We start from the raw sequence: 22,654 nt of genomic DNA on the forward strand, positions 1-22,654 counted from the left end.
AAGAGGAGGAGCTTAGATCTTATTGGCTCATAAATAGGGCAGAAGAAAAAGAAATGTATGAAGTCCTCTACTTCATTCATTGCGCATGGACATAGACGCTGAGTAATAGGGGTCTTAGAGTAAATCCCCTGAAGGAAGGCCGTGGGTATAGAATGGAAACGGGCCATAGTAAACGCTTACTTAAACACTCTGCAAAGAGCAGCAAGAAAAGACATAGAAACACAAAGATAGTCGGTTCACATGGTGGAAAGAGAATGATGATAGAAAGTGGAAGACCAAAGAGTTTGGGAGTCCTTCCTCCCAAGGTGAGGGTGTCTTTCCTAGCTAAGCCTGGCACGACTGCTTCCTCTATGGTCTTAACCCCTCCATGCATGAATTAGAGTTAAGCATGTTGGTTATATGAGGCTAATTTATTCCACAGGATGAAGATATTCAAATTTTTATTAATAATAGTGCATGACGATAAACTATGCTTTATCAGACAGCCAGAGACTGAAGTGAGGCAGTCAACACCCAGTTAGAACTGTGCTAATGGGAGACAGGTTGCCAGACTTGAGCCTGGATATCTTAGTGGCATCCACCTGTAGACCTAACCTTAGCTTAGCTCTTCCGGGTCACCTGTGAGCAATCCAGTGCAGCAAGGTTAGTCTTGCCTGTGCCATAGCCAGCTTGGTCAGACCTAGTTCCCCAATTAGCTGATCTGATTTGGATTTGTCTGTTTGTTTTGTCTTTAAGACGAGAGAAAAGTATGAAAAGGCTCTGAAAGACCTGGACAATGCAACCCCTCAATATATGGAAAATATGGAGCAGGTTTTTGAGCAGTGTCAGCAGTTTGAGGAAAGACGTATCCGTTTCTTCCGAGAAGTGTTGCTGGAAGTTCAGAAACATCTTGACTTGTCTACTGTTCCAGGGTAAATGTGTAAGATGAAAGCCATTGCATACCAGAGTTGTCTTCTAACAGTAAATTATGCTAGCATAGCTCACTATTTAAAGAATATAGAATTGGGGTGACATAACCTGTATTTAAACATTTTTCTGTTGAATTTACTGACTTCTGAAGAGGGTTATAGGAAGACCTTGTGATTTTCACAAGCTGGTGATTGTGACTGGCTTCATTTTAAAAGCTACCAGTGATTTTTCTCTTAGTGTTTTACTTAGAGAGATCTTAGTTGATTGGGTTAAATCTGCATAAATTTGAAGATTCAGTAAGGAAAAAAGAGTCTTCTTAGGAAGCACGCACCGTTGTGGAAGAGAAGGGGCTTCCAAAAAGGGGTCTTCCGCCCTCAGTTTTGTTAGCACTTTTTGAAACTGCTTGCTTGTTTATTAAGTAGAAAGTAACAATAAGAAAACATGATGTTGACAAGCTGGGAACAGAATGGTAAATATTAATTAATTAATGTGATTTATTTTAGTTTAGAGCATTAACAGTACTAACAGGCTTATTCAGGAGTAAATAAATAATAAAACAGAAATAAATACAACAATGATAAATAGTATTAAATGCATATGCTTTGTAACATTATGATAATGGTCTACCCCAAATTTTATCCTCATAACATTCCCAAAAGAATTGTTTGTTTGTTTGTTTATTACCCCACCCTTCACCACAAGGTCCAAGAATGAGTTACAGTAGTTTATTTATAGAATATTAAGATCGGTTTTAAACAAATACAACCCAAAGGTGAATCCCCAATGTGGGAGATATAGGTAGACAGAGTATTTTATTAAAATACCTTTACTAAAGTAATTAAAATAATTTAAAAAATTAAGCAGGGCAATGTTCTAAAGGCTTTTAATAGATTATCAGTTAGACGGTTATAAAGATCAACTTGAGTGAGTTTATGATAATGGGACGGTAGAGCAGGCATAGGCAAACTATCTCAACCTCAGCCCTCCAGATGTTTTGGGACTACAACTCCCATCATCCCTAGATAACAGGACTAGTGGTCAGGGATGATGGGAATTGTAGTCCCAAAACATCTGGAGGGCCGAGATTGCCTATGCCTGGGGTAGAGGGTATTTTCTCTAGAAAAGCATCCATCTTCTCTTGGCGTCAGCCTCTTTCTGTCTTCACGATTGTTGGTGGTGAAGTACTGGCCGCAAAACGGAATAATTCCATATAGCTTCTAACACACTTAGGCACAGCACTAATCTTTCCAGGAAGGAAAAACCAATTGTATGATAGTGTTATATACAACCTACCCTATCTTCAAAGACAGGTAGTTAAAGAAATTAAACTCTTAAATACTTATAAATACAATTGGTCACTGAAAGATGCCCTTGCTCACACCCAGCTTCAAAGCGTTTTTTCCAAATATTATTGATCAGCTGCTTATACATCTCTAGAAAATACGTTTAACAGCTATAACATATGACCAGATATTTTTTTTTTTTTGCTTATTATTACTTGATTAAACTATAAAGTAAACTTCTTATTTTTAGTTTTTTTCTCCCCCTCAGTTATCAGGCTAAAATGGATGCAGGTATGTTGCTAGACTCAGTTTTATCGCTGAAGTGTGCAGTGCAGTAGTGCAAGCACTGACCCAATCCCCTTGTTAGTAAAAAAAACAGCCTGTGTGTTAAACATTTGTCAAATGTTTCTCTCTGCTAGTTCGTATTTAAGTAGTAATACCAAATAGTAAGTCTGTTGGTGCTGCAGTGAAATGCCTAGTAGATGTGCCGATCTAATAACAGAATTCACCTTACCTTTGGGAAATACTCTCACAATAAAGTTTGCACAAATTTTACAGTTGATCTGGTTTGTGTTTTCCATCCAGATTGACTAATGTGGGTTGAAGCAACAAAGCTCTCTCTCTTTTAGCTGATGATGAATATGTTTAACTGCACATAAAAGGTTAATATTTTTGTTAAAACAGTGGTATGAAAATATTCATCAGCTGTTTATAGAACTGATTAAAAAGATATTACTCCTTTTTCCTATCTACTACATGTCTGTATTGTACCGAACCTCATGCAGATGTTATAGGATAATACCTAGGCAAAAAAATGTATAGCTGAAACCTTTCTGATTTGCTCATTGCAACTTCTAAATCAGCGTGTATTACTTAACAGCTATAAAAATATCTATCGTGAATTGGAGCAGAACATCAAAGCAGCAGACACCGTTGAAGATCTGAGGTGGTTTAGAGCTAATCATGGTCCAGGCATGTCCATGAACTGGCCCCAGTTTGAGGTAAGGACTTGATCTTCTGTTGCAGCCTTTTCCTGGTGGGACCACAAAATGGTGCTGCCATGCCCCCCTCAATAATAATAATAATAATAATAATAATAATAATAATAATAATTAATAATAATTTATTATTTATACCCCGCCCATCTGGCTGGGTTTCCCCAGCCACTCTGGGCGGCTTCCAAAAGAATATTAAAATACTGTGATACATCAAACATTAAAAGCTTCCCTAAACAGGGCTGCCTTCAGATGTCTTCTAAAAGTCTGGTAGTTGTTGTTCTCTTTGACATCTGGTGGGAGGGCGTTCCACAGGGAGGGCGCCACTACCGAGAAGGCCCTCTGCCTGGTTCCCTGTAACTTGGCTTCTCACAGTGAGGGAACCGCCAGAAGGCCCTCGGTGCTGGACCTCAGTGTCTGGGCAGAATGATGGAGGTGGAGACGCTCCTTCAGGTATACTGAGCCGAGGCCGTTTAGGGCTTTAAAGGTCAGCACCAACACTTTGAATTGTGCTCGGAAACGTACTGGGAGCCAATGTAGGTCTTTCAAGACCCATGTTATATGGTCTCGGCGGCCGCTCCCAGTCACCAGTCAATGGGGGAAAAGGCACCTCCATCTGCCCTGGCTGCCACACACTCACAGAGGGAAGCTCTTGGTGACTCTCCTCTCTTTGGAATGGATGGGAGGAGGGTGGCTGTCATCCAGGGAGATGTGGGTATGTTGAAGGAGGCATGTTCAGTGGACGAGAGGCTATGCCAGTGCAAAGAGGAACTAAGTAAGAATAGCAGACTAATTTTGAAATAATAATTACTGGACATTTGCCAGGTACCATAGGAGGGACTGGTGGGCAAAAGGCAACCGCTGTTGTAACGTTTCTGTGTTCAAAATTAACCAGCAGTTTTATGGTTCAGGTTGTGACTTAGCCAGTTGAGAGTTTCTCCTTCGGAATCTTGATCATGTTTGGCTCATGCTCCTATTTGGAAGAATACACTAGGAATGAAATAAGTTAAATATTATCCTCATGTTGCTGTTTTGTTTTAAAGAGGTGTGAAATCTACGTCCTTTTTAAATGGCTTCCAATACAAATGCATTACAGCATTCAGTGTAAGCTAAGCCAGATCTTTTTACCAAAGACCCTACGTGAAAAAAGCACGTAAGAAACCAAAGTGCTGCCATGTGCTCTCAGGACAATATTAGCAAATTATTGCTGCCTTGGTAATGTTTTTTTCATTGTGAGCTAGATAATATGCAAATGGCAATTTAACATGGCTTTATGCTAATTTTTTAAAAAGACTGTTGTAGAAAGGTTATGTTGTTGCAGATATTTACATTTCTGGCAAGAGAACTATGGATTTATCTTGCCTGGACTCAACCCCAATTGCATTTTAGAAATTGCATTTTGAAACTATTATAATTTATTACCCACCTTTGCCCTAAGGCCCCAGGGCGGATTACAAAAGTAAACCAATGTTTAAAACATTATTTAAAATCAGCTGGATTGATAAAATACTCTTCAGTATTTCTAGTATTCTTCTTCCTGATGGAATAAAGCTGGAAAATGCATTTAAACTTAAGGCTTCAATCTTTTGCACACTTACTCAGAGTAAACTCCACTGAATACAATCAGGCCTACTTCTGAGTAAACACTCTGAGAACTGTGCTATAAATTATACTAATATATGTTCTGTATGTATTCTGTGTTGGGTATGCAATTGTGAAGCACTATCCAAAATGGAAATTACATGTTATAGATGTGATGTTATAGCTTGTTTTCCCATCGGTTATACTGTTCTAATTTGTTTGCATTTAAATTTTTTGCTTTAAACTCTAAGCTGGAAGCTTCTTTTTTAAAATGAATGTCAGGCTTTAAAATGCTTAAAATAAAGTGCTGTCCTAACAAATATTGTTTGTTTATTTTTCATGCTACAAGGATGAAGTAAGTTTTTTTCCCAGATTTACTTACGGCTAATTCTATAACTCAGACTGCCTAAATGGTCATGAAAACATGTCAAATGACATGAGCTATTTGTACAATTTTCAGCTTTTTTGTGAATGGTTACTTCCTGTGTACGTAATTTTCCTTGCTACTTAGAAACAATTTTCAGTTAAGGAATTTTAATTTCATCCAAGGATTTAATAAATAATTTGAATTAAGGTAGTTTGGAGGAAGCAACAGCTGTGAGATCAAAGTTTTTTCCAGAAGCTAGAGTTTTTGTTGAGAAAGTAAAACAAAAAGCTAGGTTAGCTCATATTTAATTATATACTGCCTTTCTGCCAAGGCACCCAGAAAAAGTGTCCGAGAGTTGGGAGGTGTGGAGAGGGATGAAAAATAAGCACTGATTCAGAGAAGGCTGCATAGTGGAGCTTTGGCATTTAGTGTGAGGAAAGAGGGACACGCAGCGGTAGAAGCTGGAAAGCTGCAAGCCCTTTTGAGTGGGGTTTACCATTGCAAAGTGCTGCACAGACACACTGATGATCAGAAAACTGGGTTAGATCTTCACTTCCTTCTGCTCTATCTGAAACAGAGAATTGCTAGTGTCAGGATAAGATCCAAGAGGCTGAAAGGGAAGACTTTCCTTGACCACAGTGAGACTTTACTGAGTGTAGGGATGCAGAAAATCCACCCAAAGCTGGAAGTCAAGTCAGACTATATTTATCCCAGCCAAACCCTCTGAAATTGCTTAAAATTCAGAGGTACAAAAATGGGCTGGAATTTGAAAAGCTGTTTGAGCAGAGGTAGCCCCGGATTCATCTGATTTCAGGCATTTAACATCAGTTATAGTTTAAGAAACAAGGGCTCTCCAAAGAGTGAAGTAGTCCTGAAATGACCATTTCCAGGTGAACCTTAACAGAAGGATTTCCTTAAGGTGGTTTATTATGCTACAGTGCTACTTGTAAGGACTCTTAAACTTTACTCTCCATAGCCAATTGGGCAGCAATGCAGTGTTGCCTTGACTGAACTGAATATTAAGTTTTAGCAATTCCAGGGATTCCCAAGCCACAGTATGGAGTGGGACATTGTAATGCTTGTGTCAGCGGGAACATGGGGCAAAGGCATTTTGTCCTTGTTTACTAGATTTTGCCAGTTTATGTTCCCTGACAATGAATATCTCCAGGCTAAGGTTGACAGTGTTGTTCTTGTTGTTGTTCTTTTCATACCACCCTTCATCCAAAGCTCACAGGGTGGTTTACAATATAAAAACTCAAAAATACATACCATAATAACAAGCAAAAGCAATAACCCCCTCAGTTATTATTAGCTATAATACAGGTATGAATGACTTAAGACTAGAATCAGGGTTAAGACACACAAAGGGCATTGCCCCTTTGACCCAAGAATGGGGGTTGGTCTCTGGAAATAAGCTGATGTAAAATGCCTTCTCTCACTTACATTTTCTAGGACTGGTCAGCTGATCTGAATCGCACTCTTAGTAGAAGAGAGAAGAAGAAAGCTGCAGATGGGGTAACTCTGACGGGTATTAGCCAGACAGAACCAGTTCCACAGCACAACAAAAACAGCAGGTACATGATCATGAGCCCATTATTGTCTAGCACTAATTGCTAAGTATCAAATGGTCGTATTTTGGATTATACTGGAAATATGTAGTTTTGGAAAATTAGGCTTTATTCAGACCTATTTCCCCATAAGGAGCGATTGGGAGTGGGCTTGAGTTGACATGTTTATTCCTGGGCCCGTCTTCTGCTCCCTTATTATGGGAAGAAGTGAATGACTGACTGAACTGGGAGATGTTGCAGTAGTTTGAATATGGGATTTTTCTTGACCCTGGAAGGTTGATATCTTGAAAACATCTCTAACTTCCCAGAGCCAGGAAGTCACCACATTCTGGAAAACATGCTTTTTCTGGTTTGTTTGAAACATGGGTAGGAGAGCCAGAACTCTACTCTCAGTCTCTTGCCAAAGTTAGGCTGGAAATAATGTCCCATCAGAACTGTAGAGAAGCAGGCATACATTCATTTAAAATCTAAGTAAAGAAATAGGACTTGGTTTGGCAGTCAGTTTGTCAACCAAACTAAACAGCGGAGTCTTAAAATTTTTGATTAGATTCCAGAATAAGGCAAATAAGTAGTAATCTGTGGAAAAGAACAGACTTGCAACAAATCGATTCAACATTTGGCCTTGTTGAAAACAGATGGAGGTAAGTTTTATATTGAGTCAGAGCAGTAGCTAGCAGGAAGTTGTACGCCCTGACAAAATACATTCCCCCGCTCAAAAGCTGGGTCCTCCTTCTATGCTTCCTAACTACAGGTCTGTTTAATTGGAGATCCTGGTATCTTAATGCATATACAGTGGTACCTCGCAAGACGAATGCCTCGCAAGACGAAAAACGCGCAAGACGAAAGAGTTTTCCGTTTTTTGAGTCGTTCCGCAAGACGAATTTCCCTATGGGCTTGCAAGTTCTTGCGAGTTTGTTTCCTTTTTCTTAAAGCCGCTAAGCCGCTAATAGCCGTGCTTCGCAAGACGAAAAAACCGCAAGACGAAGAGACTCGCGGAACGGATTAATTTCGTCTTGCGAGGCACCACTGTAGTTTATAAAGCTCTAATCCAGGGATAGAAAACCTCAGGCCTGGGGCCCCTCTGGCCCTCCGGCTGCTCCCCTGGCCACATCCCTTACTAGCTGTGCTTTGTGCCCAACTTGGATGTTCTGGCCTGCTTGACATGTGTCATTGAAGGCCATTAATGCCTCTTGCTTGCCTGGATGGACAAGGTGAATGTGGAAACCTTTACTCTGGTATGGCTGGAATGTAACCTGCTGTACAAAGGTAAGCGTTACATGCATTGCCTGTGGGTCCTGGAAGGTAGTCCACGAAGAAGTTGAAGACTGGTGTTGAAACAAGCTCCCCACCCCTTCTATAGTCTCCTTAATGCCTATACAGAAGACCTTTTATGAGAAATTTGGCGTTGGTCATTCACTTGTGAAATTGCTTAGAACTAGGTATAGCTGCGGAATAACACAAGCTTTAAAGAACTTTTAGTACAGCTTTGAAAGGTAGCATCTGTTTCTGGGATTTGTTGTTCTGGGATTTTTGCAGTTAAAGTTTGACCAGCTGAGGTAATTGATAAGGAATAGTAAATCCTTTTTTTATTTTTTATTTAGCTCAAGGGTTGTGTTTCTTCATAAGCAGTCTTCATGGGGTGGGGGTGGGCCTGTGGCACTCTAGGCTATGTTGCAGTTACACATCAGGTTTCTGCAGACAAAGCTCTCCACCCGGAGGGTTTAGCACATTTCAAGGGCACATTCCGGCCAAGCAAAAGCTCTCAAGGAGGCTCAGAGCTGAGCTGGTGGTGAGGGATGTGAAATGGGGAAAGGGCAATGTAAAAGGGCCCAGAGTGCCACCTCAGAGTTTTGCGTTCCAATAATGTTTTATGTCTGCTCCACACCTCATACAATGATTTTCTAATAGTATGATTCAAAAAACCCTCTGTGCATTCTGACTTTATCATACCACAGGTAGGCGTGCCACCCGAATGTTGTCAAATCCCTCCAAATCCAATATATCTGAATTATCTAAGGTTATCCATTCCCTCAACCAACAAAAACACGCCGCCTTGTAGTAAATTTTTAGATCTGGCAGGGAAAAACCGCCTCTTTCTTTTGCACCTGTCAATATTTTATACTTAATTCTTGGCTTTTTTCCCTGCCAGATAAATTTGGACAATCTTCTTTGCCATACATTAAATTGTTTTGTTCCACTGATAACCGGAATTGTCTGAAATAAAAACAACAGTCTCGGTAACACGTTTATTTTGATAGCTGAGATTCTTCCCATCGTTGATAATTTCATTCTAGTCTATATCTCCAGATCTCTCTTCACTTCATTCCACACCTTTTCATAGTTGTCTTTAAAGAGATTTATGCTCTTAGATGTGAGCCAGACTCCTAGGTATTTTAACTTTTTTTCTATCGACATACCTTTCTTTTGTTGTAGTTCTCCTATTTCTTTACTGTTCAAATTTTTAGTTAATATTTTTGTCTTATTTTTGTTGAGCTTAAAGCCTGCTAATTGCCCATACTCTTCAATCTTTTTCAAAGCTTCTATTGCACTGGACATAGGTTGTTCTAAAGTCAAAACAATGTCATTGGCAAAGGCCTTATACTTAAATTCTTTTGAGGCTATACCAATCCCTTTTATTTCTTTTGTTGCTTCTATTTTCTTCAACAGGACCTCTAGTATTGTTATAAATAACAATGGCGATAGCGGGCACCCCTGTCTGGTTCCCTTTGTTTTCTCAATTTTGTCTGTAAGGTTATTATTATTATTATTTTTTAAATGATATTTATTGAGATTTTACAGGCAATAAAAAGTTACAAGATTAAAAATAAGAAATAAAAAGAATAACAATAATAAAAGAAAAAAAGATACAAAAATACAAAAACAAAACACATAAAAAGTAAGAAAAAGTTAAAAAGAAATCAATATTTTCATGTCTTATATTTCATTTACTTGTTTCCTGACCTCCTCACACCCCCCTTTTTTGTATTCCAATTCACATAATTAATTCAGCAAATCCTTACCCTCTATCATTTATCTTTACTCAATATCTTAACCTATTATGACTATATATTTTAAACCATTGTCAATCCGTATTCACATATTCTTGTTAATCTTTTTACCAATACCGCTTATTTTCGATCCAACATCCCTTTAACATTCATTAATTTTACAGTATTTCTGCAAGTAGTCTTTAAATTTCTTCCAGTCTTCTTCCACCACCTCTTCTCCCTGATCTCGGATTCTGCCAGTCATTTCTGCCAGTTCCATGTAGCCCATCACCTTCATCTGCCATTCTTCCAGTGTGGGTAAATCTTGTGTCTTCCAATACTTTGTAATCAATATTCTTGCTGCTGTTGTTGCATACATAAAAAAAGTTCTGTCCTTCTTTGGCACCAATTGGCCAACTATGCCCAAGAGGAAGGCCTCTGGTTTCTTCAGGAAGGTATATTTAAATACCTTTTTCATTTCATTATAGATCATCTCCCAGAAAGCCTTAATCTTTGGGCATGTCCACCAAAGGTGAAAGAATGTACCTTCATGTAAGGTTATTATTAATTATCAATTTAGCATATTGTTCCGAATAAATAGCCTGAATACCATTTAAATTTTTTTCGCTGATATCCATAAATTCTAAATTTCTTTTCATAAAACGCCAAGACACATTATCAAATGCTTTTTCAGTGTCCAGAAACATTAGGGCGTCTTGTTTGTCTCTCCTGGAGTCCAGATATTTCGTTATATCAATTATATTTCTAACATTGTCCTTCATCTGTCTACCAGATAGAAATCCAGTTTGGTTCTTTCCAATCTCCTCCCAATACATCTTTAAGTCTATTTGCCAATATACTGACGAATAATTTGTAATCATTATTTAGGAGTGAGATTGGCTTATAATTTTTCACCTGCCTTAAGTCCGTGTCTTGTTTAGGAATTAGCGTAATATGGGCTTCTTTCCAAGTCTCTGGAATTTTGTTCCCCATTAAAATGTTACATTACATATTATCTATTTTAACAACTCTTATTTTTTCTTCTCTCTCATTCTCTTTTGAATTGTGTTCTGTTGTATCCCAAATCCTCTTATTACAGCCTTTGAGGCATCCCATACCACATTAATGTCCACTCCTTTATTTAAATTAAACTCAGAATAATCTTTCAGTGTCTCTTGTGCTTTTTCCAATATTATCTGGTTATATAGCAACCCCTCGTTCAATCTCCACCTAAATGAAGCCTCCTCCTTAACTTTCAACTCCAGTGCTGTTTCATTGTAATCTGACATAGTTTTCGGAAGAATTTCAGATTTTATTATTCTCGTTGCCAAATCTCTGGAAGCCCATACAGTGGTACCCCGCAAGACAAACGCCTCGCAAGACGGAAAACCCGCTAGACGAAAGGGTTTTCCGTTTTGGAGGCGCTTCGCAAAACGAATTTCCCTATGGGCTTGCTTCGCAAGACGACAGCCCATAGGGAAATCTCGGGGACAGCGGGGAAGCGCCCACTGTGGGGACAGTCTTCCCCACTGTCCTCGGACCTCCTCCCGCCGCCGGGCATCGGAAGGAAGCTCCGATGCCGGGCGGGGGGGGACGTCTCCTCCCGCCGCCGGGCATCAGAAGGAAGCTCCGATGCCCGGCGGGGGGGGGACGTCTCCTCCCGCCGCCGGGCATCAGAAGGAAGCTCCGATGCCCGGCGGGGGGGGGGACGTCTCCTCCCGCCGCCGGGCATCGGAAGGAAGCTCTGATGCCGGGCGGGGGGGGTACGTCTCCTCCCGCCGACGGGCATCGGAAGGAAGCTCTGATGCCGGGCGGGGGGGGGACGTCTCCTCCCGCCGCCGGGCATCGGAAGGAAGCTCCGATGCCCGGCGGGGGGGGGAACGTCTCCTCCCGCCGCCGGGCATCGGAAGGAAGCTCCGATGCCGGGCGGGGGCGGGGGGAACGTCTCCTCCCGCCGCCGGGCATCGGAACGAAGCTCCGATGCCCGGCGGGGGGGGGGGGAAGTCTCCTCCCGCCGCCGGGCATCGGAACGAAGCTCCGATGCCCGGCGGGGGGGGGACGTCTCCTCCCGCCGCCGGGCATCAGAAGGAAGCTCCGATGCCCGGCGGGGGGGGGGGAACGTCTCCTCCCGCCGCCGGGCATCGGAAGGAAGCTCCGATGCCCGGCGGGGGGGGGGACGTCTCCTCCCGCCGCCGGGCATCGGATGGCTTTCCTGAAGACTTGGGGTGGGAGGAGGGTTGCCTTCGGATTATCTTTTAATGTCGGGAAATCAGCTGCCTTTGCCATCGGAACTAGAGGCTTCACTCAGCAGAAGTAGCACGTAGACCCCCTTTCACCCACGCCTCCATCCCCTCGGGTTTCCAAACCTTTTTACAGGTCCGTCTGCCTTTGGGGAGATACACATGGGGTGCCGCTGGGTCCGCAGCACCCAAAACTCCCTTTTGGGTTTTTTACCGGAGCTCACAGTGCCCTTGTGAAACTCCAATCTTCTGCTAGGCTCGGATTTCCCCCAAGAGGCTAAATCCGCGTCCGAAACGGCCCCTGCAGCCGACAGGAAGTCAGGACATCCATAAGTTTTATTTTCCATTCTACTTCCTGATTCACCAACATGGAAAATTGTGTGTATAACGCTTTGATAGTTTGTTTTATTTGTTCATCTTTTGGTTTTAATGTTAATTTTTTCTCATTGGGCTTGTCTGATTGGTAAGTGACTTCAGAATGTAAACATGCATTGTAACCTGTAAAATGGTATTAATTGCTGTACTTTTTAGAGTCCTTGCTATCAAGATTGATTTGGAGCGCACGGCCCACGTTGTGCGCTCCATACTTCCCTGGCTAGCGCTAACTACAATTTGTTGTGAATCAGAATCAATGTTTCCATTCCTATTGCTAAGCATTATATGCTCAGAAACCAGCTTGAAACTGGGATCCTAGGCTGGCTTCTATAGTGGCAGGTCAGACACTTGTGACACTGAATCTGAAGTGTCTCTGTAGCGAAATAAAATGGAAATGACTTTGGCAGAAGGGGAGACGTGTTTTCGTTTTAAGTAAGTGTTGGGAAGGTAAGCCATCCGAAGAGAAGGATGTGCATGGCTCTGTTCTTAATTGCATGTATATTGACTCCGTGAAATGGCAGGGTCACCTTCATGATTTTTTTCTCCCAAATAGCAGTGTTAGTGTTCCGGGTGACACAGTGCAGTCAGTTCAGTCAAGTTACAATCCCTTTGAAGATGAAGAGGATACTGGAAGTACTGTCAGTGAAAAGGAGGACAATAAAATCAAAAAGTTGGTGAAAGACGGTTTTCAAACTGTTTTTTATACTTACACTTTTCCTATCCAGGGTTTCCAACTCCGGGTTTCTACAAAAGCCTTATGTTGCACAATGCATGAAGTCCTTGTTGAACGGTTATTTTGTCGCAAACCCGACCGACTAACCTCCCAATGCTCTGTCACTGTTTTGTTTTCTGGTTGGTTTTCCTTCACTGGTTCCACAAATATTAACTGTGGTCATGTGCTTTGAAACTACTGCTGGATCTTTGCTACTGGCTGTGCTCACTAGGTGTTCCCCCCTCCCCTTTCTCACCGTTTCATGTTTTTCCCTCAAATGAACATGTTGGCCTTGACGTTTCTCTTGGTGGTCCATAACCTCTATGTTCACTCTTCTTGTCTCTAAGGGCACTGCGATGTGAAAAGGGGCAAAGCACAGCATTGCTAAGCAGGGGCCCAGAAGTAGCTTGGCAGGGGGTGGGATATCTAGAATTGATACCCCACCTCCTGCCAGGCTACTTGTATCAGGGAAGCTAACGTAATTTTTCCGTGTGTTTAGTGTTAGCAGCTCGGAGAAAAACCAAAGTTACTCTGCGGACTGGTCCGACGAGGAGACCAACAATCCTTTTTCCTCCAATGATGCTCCAGCAGAAACAAATCCATTTGATGAGGATACACCCCCTGCGATGGAAGTTAGAGTACGGGCATTGTATGACTATGAAGGTCAAGAGCTCGATGAACTCAGTTTCAAGACTGGTAAATACCCTTTACTTTTTTTCCCTGCCCTAAAAAGATGCAAGGCAGGATTGGCCCCAAACATTTTGCTGCCTGAAACAGAATAGCAAATGGCAAAGGTACAGTGGTGCCTCGCAAGACGAAAAGAATCCGTTCTGTGATTCTCTTCGTCTAGCGGTTTTTTCGTCTTGGCTTTTTTTCTTCCGTCTTGGTTTTTTTCCCTGCTTGGCAGGGGGTTGGACTCGATGGCCCTTGTGGTCTCTTCCAACTCTATGATTCTATGACTCTAAGCCCATTGACGGATTAGAGGATTAGCGCTATTAGCGGCTTTTAGCAGCTTTTAGCGGCTTATCTGCTGATTGGATCAGCTGATTAGCGGCTTAGAAAAAGGGGGGGAAAGGGAAAAAACCAGCAGGAACTCGCAAGACATTGTCGTCTTGCGAAGCAAGCCCATAGGAAATTCGTTTTGCGAAGCACCTCCAAAACGGAAAACTCTATCGTCTAGTGAGTTTTCCATCTTGCGAGGCATTCGTCTTGCGGGGCACCACTGTACGTAAGAGCCAATGCCAGCCACAAGCATCTCTAAGACCATAAGAGCCTGGCTGCAGGATCAGACCAAGGACCCATCCAGTCCAGCGTTCTGTTCTCACAGTGGCCAACCAGATGCCTAACGAGCGCCTGCAAGCAGGACTGGCAGGCAGCCTCCCTCACCACTTGGGATATTGCCTCTGACAGGGAAGGGACAATGTTAGCCTTGGTATCCTTTACCCTCATGAATTGGGCTGATCGCCAGCTTAAACCCATCCAAGTTTGTGGACAGCACTACAATTTGTGGAACCAAATTCCCTAGTTTTTGTGGTGTGAAGAAATAGTCCATTTTGAATCTCCCACCCTTCTGCTTCATGGAATGACCGCAAGTTCTAGTAGTATAAGAAAGAGAAAGAAAACTTTCTCCACCCCACACATACCATATTTTTCGCCCTATAGGACGCACTTTTCCCCCTCCAAAAATGAAGGGGAAATGTGTGTGCGTCCTATGGGGCGAATACAGGCTTTCGCAGAAGCCTGGAGAGCGAGATGGGTCGGTGTGCACCGACCCCTCTCACTCTCCAGGCTTCAGGAAGCTATCTGCAAGCCTTGCAAGCCCGGTGGGAGGTCCTGCGGGCTCGCAAGGCTTGCGGGCAGCAGCCTGCAGCCCACAAGCTTGGGGGACAGCGGGGAGCTGCAGCGCCGCCACCCCGCTATTCCCGGACCTGATCTGGAGGCTGGCGGGGGGGGGGGGGAAGAAGCAAGCTTGCTTCTCCCCATCGCCAGCCCTACAAGCTCGGGGGATAGCGGGGAGGCAGAGCGCTGCCACCCCGCTATTCCCGGACCTGGTCTGGAGGCTGGCGGGGGGGGGAAGAAGCAAGCTTGCTTCTCCCCATCGCCAGCCCTACAAGCTTGGGGGATAGCGGGGAGGCAGAGCGCTGCCACCCCGCTATTCCCGGACCTGGTCTGGAGGCTGGCGGGGGGGGGGGAGAAGCAAGCTTGCTTCTCCCCATCGCCAGCCCCACAAGCTCGGGGGATAGCGGGGCAAGCCGCTGCCCCACGGAGGCTAGAGAGGCTGTCCCTGAAGGCAGAAGAGGGAGACGGAGCGCTCCGTCTCCCTCTTCTAGCTTGGGGATGGCTGCGCAAACCTGGGGGGGAAATAAATTTTCCCCCCTTGATTTCCCCTCCAAAAAACTAGGTGTGTCCTATGGGCCGGTGCGTCGTATAATAATAATAATAAATTTTGTTTATATCCCGCCCTCCCCAGCCGAAGCTGGGCTCAGGGCAGCTAACAATCAAACAGTCAAATAGTCACACAATCTAAAAATATTTCATTATAAAAATTAATTAAAATCAAATTGATGGCAACCAATTAAGCAAAATTCTGTGCAGGTTGCCAGAGGAGGGAGTCAGGCTGCGCCCTGACCAAAGGCCTGGCGGAACAACCAGGGCGAAAAATACGGTAATCTGATATACAGTGGTACCTCGGGTTACAGACGCTTCAGGTTACAGACTCTGCTAACCCAGAAAGAGTACCTCGGATTAAGAACTTTGCTTCAGGATGAGAACAGAAATCGGGCGGTGGAGCGGGAGGCCCCATTAGCTAAAGTGGTGTCTCAGGTTAAGAACAGTTTCAGGTTAAGAACGGACCTCCGGACCGAATTAAGTTCTTAACCCGAGGTACCACTGTGCCTCTATCATGTCCTTCATTACTCGTCCTTTCCCTAACACAAAGCTCCCAAATGTTTTAAGCTTTCCTCACAAGGGATCATTTGGGTTGCCCATTTCTGAACCCTTTTCACTTCTACAGTATCCTTTATCAGATTAAATGCAAGTAGTCAAAGTGCATTTGCTGTATAACGGCATTATGATATTGCCAGTTTTGTTTTCAATCCCGTTCCATGGTATTCACCTTTTTACAGCTGCGACACACAGGACCAAAATCTTAATAGCGCTTCCTGATCCTGGTCAGTCACTGCCACCCCATGGGTGTATATGTGATATTAGGATTTTTTGCCCCAATGGGCATCACTTTCTACTTGTTTACTTTTAATTACATTTGCTATTATACTGCCCATTCACCCAGTTTGGAGAGCTCCTTTTTTTGTAGGGAATTTAAACCTGCTCTGCAACCTTCTTATCCCAGGCCTGTCCAGAAACATTTCCTTAAAAATATTTGCCTAAAAACAATCAACCCCCCCCAGACTACTGTCTTATACACACATTGACATTACACAGCTGTGTCTGTCTAGCTGGCCCTGCACTCGGAACTGATAGCAACTAATTTCCCTGATTCCCTGAGACCAACAGGTATAAGGCAGTTTATAAAATCAATAAATAATAATAATAATAAATGATGATACCTGGTGTTTTTTATCCAGTTAACATGGTGCTTCAATGGATGCTTTTATTATTACTATTTTCAAGGGATGGGAGGAGCAATGTAATAAAACCCAGATTTCTAATGCTCTGATGCTTATTGGGGCGAAGAGGCAGTACTGTAACTGCAATGGGAAGACCCATTTTCCTCAAACACTCCAGGGGAGTAGCTATTTTGGGGGTTCTGAAATTACTTTCTCTCCTCACAGGGGAAGAGCTAACTAAAATAGAAGATGAAGATGAACAGGGTTGGTGCAAAGGCCGCTTGGACAATGGGCAAGTTGGACTCTACCCCGCAAACTATGTTGAGGCAATCCAGTGACAAAGAGTTGTATAGAAGTGCTGTAGTAATTGTCAGTCAGTATGAAGTTGGTGGCCCGCCATGAAGAGAACTGAAATGTGTTGAAATTGTATATATTTCCTTTAATTCAAATGAATGATGGATTGAAATATGTGTTCCCAGGGGACAAGATAACAATTCAGACTGAAACTGGGAAAGGTTGGCAGCTTATGCACAGCACAAAATAACCAGGCCAGAGTGGAAATTTAGTTGGCAAGAAAATGATATTCTTAGAACTTATTGCCAATTTACTGTTTTATCATGCCTTATGTATATTTTCAAATTTGCTGCTGCCTCAACCCCATTTTTCTGGGTGGTGGCTTGCATTGATTCTTGTTTAAATCACTTCTTTTAAGTGACCTATAATAATTTGCAATAAATTGCAACTTATTTTTTTAATTGCAATTTTTTATCTGTTCTTAGCAATATTTGAAAGATGCATTTTTTTAATTTAAAGACTATGTAGCCTGCCATCTTTTCATGCCTGATTCATCTACTACTACTTAAGTTATGAATTTGATTATTCCTCAGTTTACATTGTACTGTTAACTTTTCCATGCCTTAATGGTGTAAAATGCCAAATTGGGTCTGTTACATAACATTGTAGCATACTGTCTGCAAATGTTAGTTTGGGTTTCTGGAATGCCATTGATGCATTTTGGCACCAGAAACATGAATTTTCCAAATTACGACTTCCAAGTGGATTTCTAAAAGTATAATATTTAAAACTATTTCCATCATATTCTTGCTGAGAAATTTACATTTTGCAAGATGTTAATGATTTTGTGCAATTTGGAAACGTCTACGAAGATTATTTTTTCAAGCAAAAGACTGTAAAATAGATTAATGCTTTTTTTATTGAGATGCTCTTTAAGTTGTGCATATGTGTATATATAATTTGATATTCAAATGTTTAAAGAGCATATCCTAATTAGCCAGCCTATTGTCTATGCATTAGATTTAAGGTGGAGTCCAGCACTAGTAAATGTGAGTTTGCTATCCATGTCAGTGGGACATTGCAGCTCTAGAGCAAGCCATTTAAATTATAACCTATTTAAATTGTGCTTTGACAGTGCTTACTCATTTAAACATAAAGTAGATCAGCTGCTCAACCCAGTCCACTGTGGATGTAGTAGCTGGGAGGGATTGTCCTAAGGATATAGGAGCCCAGTTTTGACCCTCTTCCATATGGAGTGATTTCAGGAGGAAGAGACCTGCATGCACACATAATACGTCCCTGTCCACCCCAGTCTCCCTTTCCTTGATGGAGGTGGAGGAGTGAGGGCTGCCTGGGGAGTTGCAAGGTACGCACAAGAATCCCACTCCTTGTAAAGGCCGGGGGCGGGAGAAGACCAGTCTTTCGCTATGCATTCCTGGGATCCTTCTGTGGGTCCTGCATCCACAGTACACTGGAGTGAGGCCTAAGTATTATGTGACTTTGATTCTCAAATAAGATGAGCATAGTAGTTACATCCTAATATTAATATTTGTAGGTAGAATCGTGGCTCCAAATATAAACCCGCAGTAGCCCCACTGTGGATTATTGTAGCAGAACACTGTAAAATCTACTTGTTTGAAATTGCAAATCAACTGTAAAAGTGTGAAATTGTATACATTTGTAGGAGATCAAATAGCTGGATTGTGAACATGTTGGAACAAGTTGCTTTATAGAAAATCTAAATCTTATCCGATAAGTAGAAATGCTATTTTAGGGAACTACACTGTAATTGAAATAACTTTTTGGCAATTAAAATGCTGTAAGTGCTCCTGGTATTACATTTGCTTTTGGAGATCAATATATTTATTAACATATGAAGTTCAATTGTATAAGGTTCAGTATTGGATCGCTGCCATCATAATATTCCAGCATAATTGTTCATGAACAGTAGATTTGCCACAAGTGGTGAAAAATAAGTCTGGAGTATTTTTCTGTATAGCACACTATTTTAAAAATAATAAAATCTTAAATATGCTGAACACAAATTTACTGGTGAGAGTACTTCTCTGTCTCTCTCTTTACTGAAAGCGCTGTATTTTCTGTTTGTTGCACTTTGAGATAAATAGTCAAAAATTACAGTTTGGTATATGCATAATGATAAGTAGAAGTACTATTTGTCCCAGCAATGCACACATGATTTTGGCTAACATGAGACTGAAGAAAGTTACAGTCCTGTCCTCCAGCTATCAAAGTATGCCTACAAAAGGAGTCAAATATACTTTGGAAGAAATGCTCAAAATACAGAATAGGCAAAGTGCAGACCCATTACACTAGGCAAGTGTTCAGGCATGAATATATTGAGATAAAACAAATGCTGAACAAAGGAATGCTGAACAACAACAAATCAGTTCCCCTAAAAGGTTTGGTTTTGGACAGGGCTGAAAAAAGTCAAGGCGCTATTACAGAGAAGGCCCTGTCCCAGTCACCAATCAGGGAGCCTGCCTTAACAGTGGGACTACAATATCCTGCTGATCTCCTTTACATCCATATAAACCAGCAAATGAGATACTAGTGTGGCTGTCAGTTTTGTTATTTCCCAGGTGCTTCAGGTGGATTCTGCCTCTTTTCAAAATTAAACGAAGCCAGGCAAGTACATTTCTATGCATATGTTAACCCAGCACTTTATTTTTCAAAACATGTGAACTCTTTAAGCAATTGCAAAACTGCTTTAGAGATGCAGACTTGGCGCTGCAATGTGCTGTGGGGATGGCTTAAGTGATGCTCTCTAGATGATGTTGGACTGCAATGCCCATCATCCCTAACCTTTAGCCATGCTGGATGGGGCTGACAGGAGCCCAGTATCTGGAAGACACCATCCCTGTGCTAACCACTTAACTCAGGTCGACGCTTCCCATGTTTAAACTGACCCATGCTAAATAGTTGCAGGAATGGTTTTCAAAGCTCGACCCATTGTTTTCTCCTGCTCCAGATGGTAGGACCCAAACCAGTGGCTTCAAGTTACAAGAACAGAGGTTCAGACTAAACATCTGAAAGAACTTTCTGAAGAGCTCTTTGACAGTGGAACAGACTCCCTTGGAAGGTGGTGGACTCTCCTTTCATGGATGTTTTTAAGCAGGGGTGGGGTGGCCATCTACCATGGATGTTGAGATTCCTGTATTGCAGGCAGTTGGACTAGATCAGGGGTCAGCAACCCGCGGCTCCGGAGCCGCATGTGGCTCTTTTACACCTTTGCCACGGCTCCGGGGCGGATACTAGCGAGGGGAGGAGGCGCATTGTGCGCCCCGACACTCCCCACTGTGGCAGGCGCTGTACTGGCTGTGACATCGCATGGGGGCGGTGCGTGCATTAGTCCTGCCCACCCGCTACATTGTAAGGGGCATGTACGCTGGTCACTGCATTGAAAGGGGGCATGTACGCTGGTCACTGTTTTGAAGGGGAGTGAAGAACACACACACACAAAAAGGTAACTTGTTAATTTAACGTTTATTTCTATGAGGAGTAATTCTGAGGGGTCAAACAAAGAAATAATAAAAAAGTGACAAAAAAGTTATTTTTATAATGACAAGTTTTGCGGCTCCCAGTTTTTTTTTCTTTGGAAACGGGTCCAAGTGGCTCTTTTTGTCTTAAAGGTTACAGACCCCTGGACTAGATGACCCTCAGGGTCCCTTCCAACCATACAATTCTGGCTTTTATTTAACATTCACAGTGCACTTACAAACCACACCCAGGACTCGAAATGTTGCGTCCTCATCCTATCTATCCAATTAACTATCAAGAGGGAGGGTAGCGGTTTTGTAACTCCTGCTGCTGCTCAAGACACAGCCGGAAATAGCACAGCATGCCAGAAGTATCTCAATGCTACCTGAAGCAGAATCTCTGTGGAGCTAGTTTTGCAATCGCATTGCACTTTGATACAGACACGCTGATCATCAGCATGTGGACTCCAAAGGTTGACTCCAACAGCAGCAGATACAACAAGCATAATATGTTGTGGAGCTGAATAATTTTTTACTGGCCCAACCCCAAACGTGGATTTGATAGCTCCTAAAAAGAACCAATTTCCAAGTGCTGCTTAAATGAGCCAATTCTTTATGCCCAATAGTTTTAATGAATGGATGGCCCATTTGATAAGTAAGAGTCTACTGCGGGGGGGAAACAAAGTTGACTTTTAAATTTTTCAGGTGCTGTAGAGAGACTTTTTTGGTGGGACAGGCCTCCATCTCTTGCCCAGTCAGTGCCAGATTACCAAATAGGTAGCAGCTTTTCAAGAGCCCTGCAACTATGGGTCAAAATAATACTGATCTAGACAGAAAGTTACAATTGAGCTTTAAAATCTAAAAATACATTAAGAGTTAATTTGTGAGGGCCCCCCTGAGATTTCGGCTGCCTAGGGGCCTCCACAGAGTTTGGCCCTGTGCCCAGCCAGCATCTTTTTAGTTGCAGGTCATATCACATCCTGCTTCTTCTCTAATTGGAAAGGAGAAACGAAGCCCTACATGAAACCCGTTAGATTTCTTCCCCCTTCCTCCCAAGCCTGCGCTTGTTTTTCATGTAGGTAAACAACATAACAAGGGACGCAGGTGGCGCTGTGGGTTAAACCACAGATCCTAGGACTTGCCGATCAGAAGGTTGGCGGTTCGAATCCCCGTGATGGGGTGAGCTCCAGTTGCTCAGTCCCTGCTCCTGCCAACCTAGCAGTTCGAAAGCATGTCAAAGTGCAAGTAGATAAATAGGTACCGCTCTGGCGGGAAGGTAAACGGTGTTTCTGTGCGCTGCTCTGGTTTGCCAGAAGCGTCGGCCAATAAAGCGAGATGAGCACCGCAATGCCAGAGTCGGCCACGACTGGACCTAATGGTCAGGGGTCCCTTCACCTTTAAACAGCATAACAAAAAAGCCCTCCAGCAACCCCCTTCCTCTTAATTTCTAAGGACTTGAGGAGGGGGCTGAAATCTTGAACGTTTTAGTGCATGTACCTTGAGGCAAACCTTCAACCAGTTATTTCTCCGCTCCCCGACCCTCCAAAAAAGAGCACCTTTATTTTCTTGGATCAGGAAACTATTTTAAAAAGGGACTTTGTATTGGGTATAAACTTTTTGCATCTCCTTTGAGGATCATCAATGAAATGTGAGAAAAGGAAACGGGCATTGGTCCTTTTCCGTTCACTTGTCGAGCGTTCACACGTACATCCGTGTCGCCTTTATTCGCGTGTCTCCTTTATATCCTTTCCCCCCTCCTCCTCGCATTAACCCTCTCCGCGCCCCGCCGCCCTGGGCCTCGGCTCGAGGGCAAAGGAACCCCGCCCTCCCGGTCGCCTAGGCAACGCCAAAGCGCCCAACCGGCTGGCGCGAAGGAAGCCCCGCCCCGCTTCCCGGCCTTCCCAATCCGCGCCCAACAAATCAGCCGTTCCCCGCGACGCTCCTCCGCGGAGCGTGCGTGGCGCGACGTGGGCCTGCGCGCGCCGCGGCGCCGCGTGGAGGCCCCGCCCCGTTGGCGGGAGCGTGCGAGGCGCGCGCGCGGGTTGGCCTCCCTCCGTGGCGCTTGAGGCGGCGCTTCTTGAGGCGCCTGGGTCGTCGTCGCCGTCGCGTCTGCCGAGAGGAAGGATGTGCGAGCCCAGCAAGCAGGACATCGGCGCCGTTTTCCGGAGGCTCCGCGCCGTCCCCACCAACAAGGTAAGCCAGCGGCGGGGCCCGGTCGGCGGAGGCCCCAAGGAGGGAGGCGGGCTTCTTCTTCTCTCCGCTGACACGTCGCGCCTCCGG

General features: G+C 43.4%; 2 protein-coding genes across 20 annotated transcripts in view; both read left to right on the forward strand.

Moving 5' to 3' along the window:
• PACSIN2 (protein kinase C and casein kinase substrate in neurons 2) overlaps positions 1-18,922 on the forward strand; it is a 55,031-nt gene extending 36,109 nt beyond the window's left edge. For 2 of the 5 annotated variants that reach the window (XM_083503449.1, XM_083503450.1), the window contains exons 6-11: positions 736-911; positions 3,073-3,193; positions 6,588-6,709; positions 12,859-12,975; positions 13,517-13,713; positions 16,809-18,922. In XM_083503449.1, coding sequence (XP_083359575.1) covers positions 736-911; positions 3,073-3,193; positions 6,588-6,709; positions 12,859-12,975; positions 13,517-13,713; positions 16,809-16,921 — 846 coding nt within the window. In that variant the 3' untranslated portion in view covers positions 16,922-18,922. The remainder of the gene's footprint in view (positions 1-735; positions 912-3,072; positions 3,194-6,587; positions 6,710-12,858; positions 12,976-13,516; positions 13,714-16,808) is intronic. The other 3 variants (XM_083503452.1, XM_083503453.1, XM_083503451.1) reach the window with 2 other exon arrangements.
• A 3,360-nt stretch (positions 18,923-22,282) lies between these two features.
• The window catches only part of ARFGAP3 (ARF GTPase activating protein 3), a 36,022-nt gene continuing 35,650 nt past the window's right edge, over positions 22,283-22,654 (forward strand). For 9 of the 15 annotated variants that reach the window (XR_014526262.1, XM_083503420.1, XM_083503424.1 and 6 more), the window contains exon 1: positions 22,374-22,567. Coding sequence is in view for 14 of the 15 variants with exons in the window: in XM_083503420.1 (XP_083359546.1) it covers positions 22,499-22,567 (69 nt within the window). In the remaining variant the exon portion in view is untranslated. Of the gene's footprint in view, positions 22,568-22,654 lie in introns of all 15 variants that reach the window. The other 6 variants (XM_083503422.1, XM_083503426.1, XM_083503416.1 and 3 more) reach the window with 4 other exon arrangements.

This window comes from Podarcis liolepis (assembly GCF_965112155.1).
Source record: "Podarcis liolepis genome assembly, chromosome: 5".
NCBI classification, from domain to species: domain Eukaryota; kingdom Metazoa; phylum Chordata; class Lepidosauria; order Squamata; family Lacertidae; genus Podarcis; species Podarcis liolepis.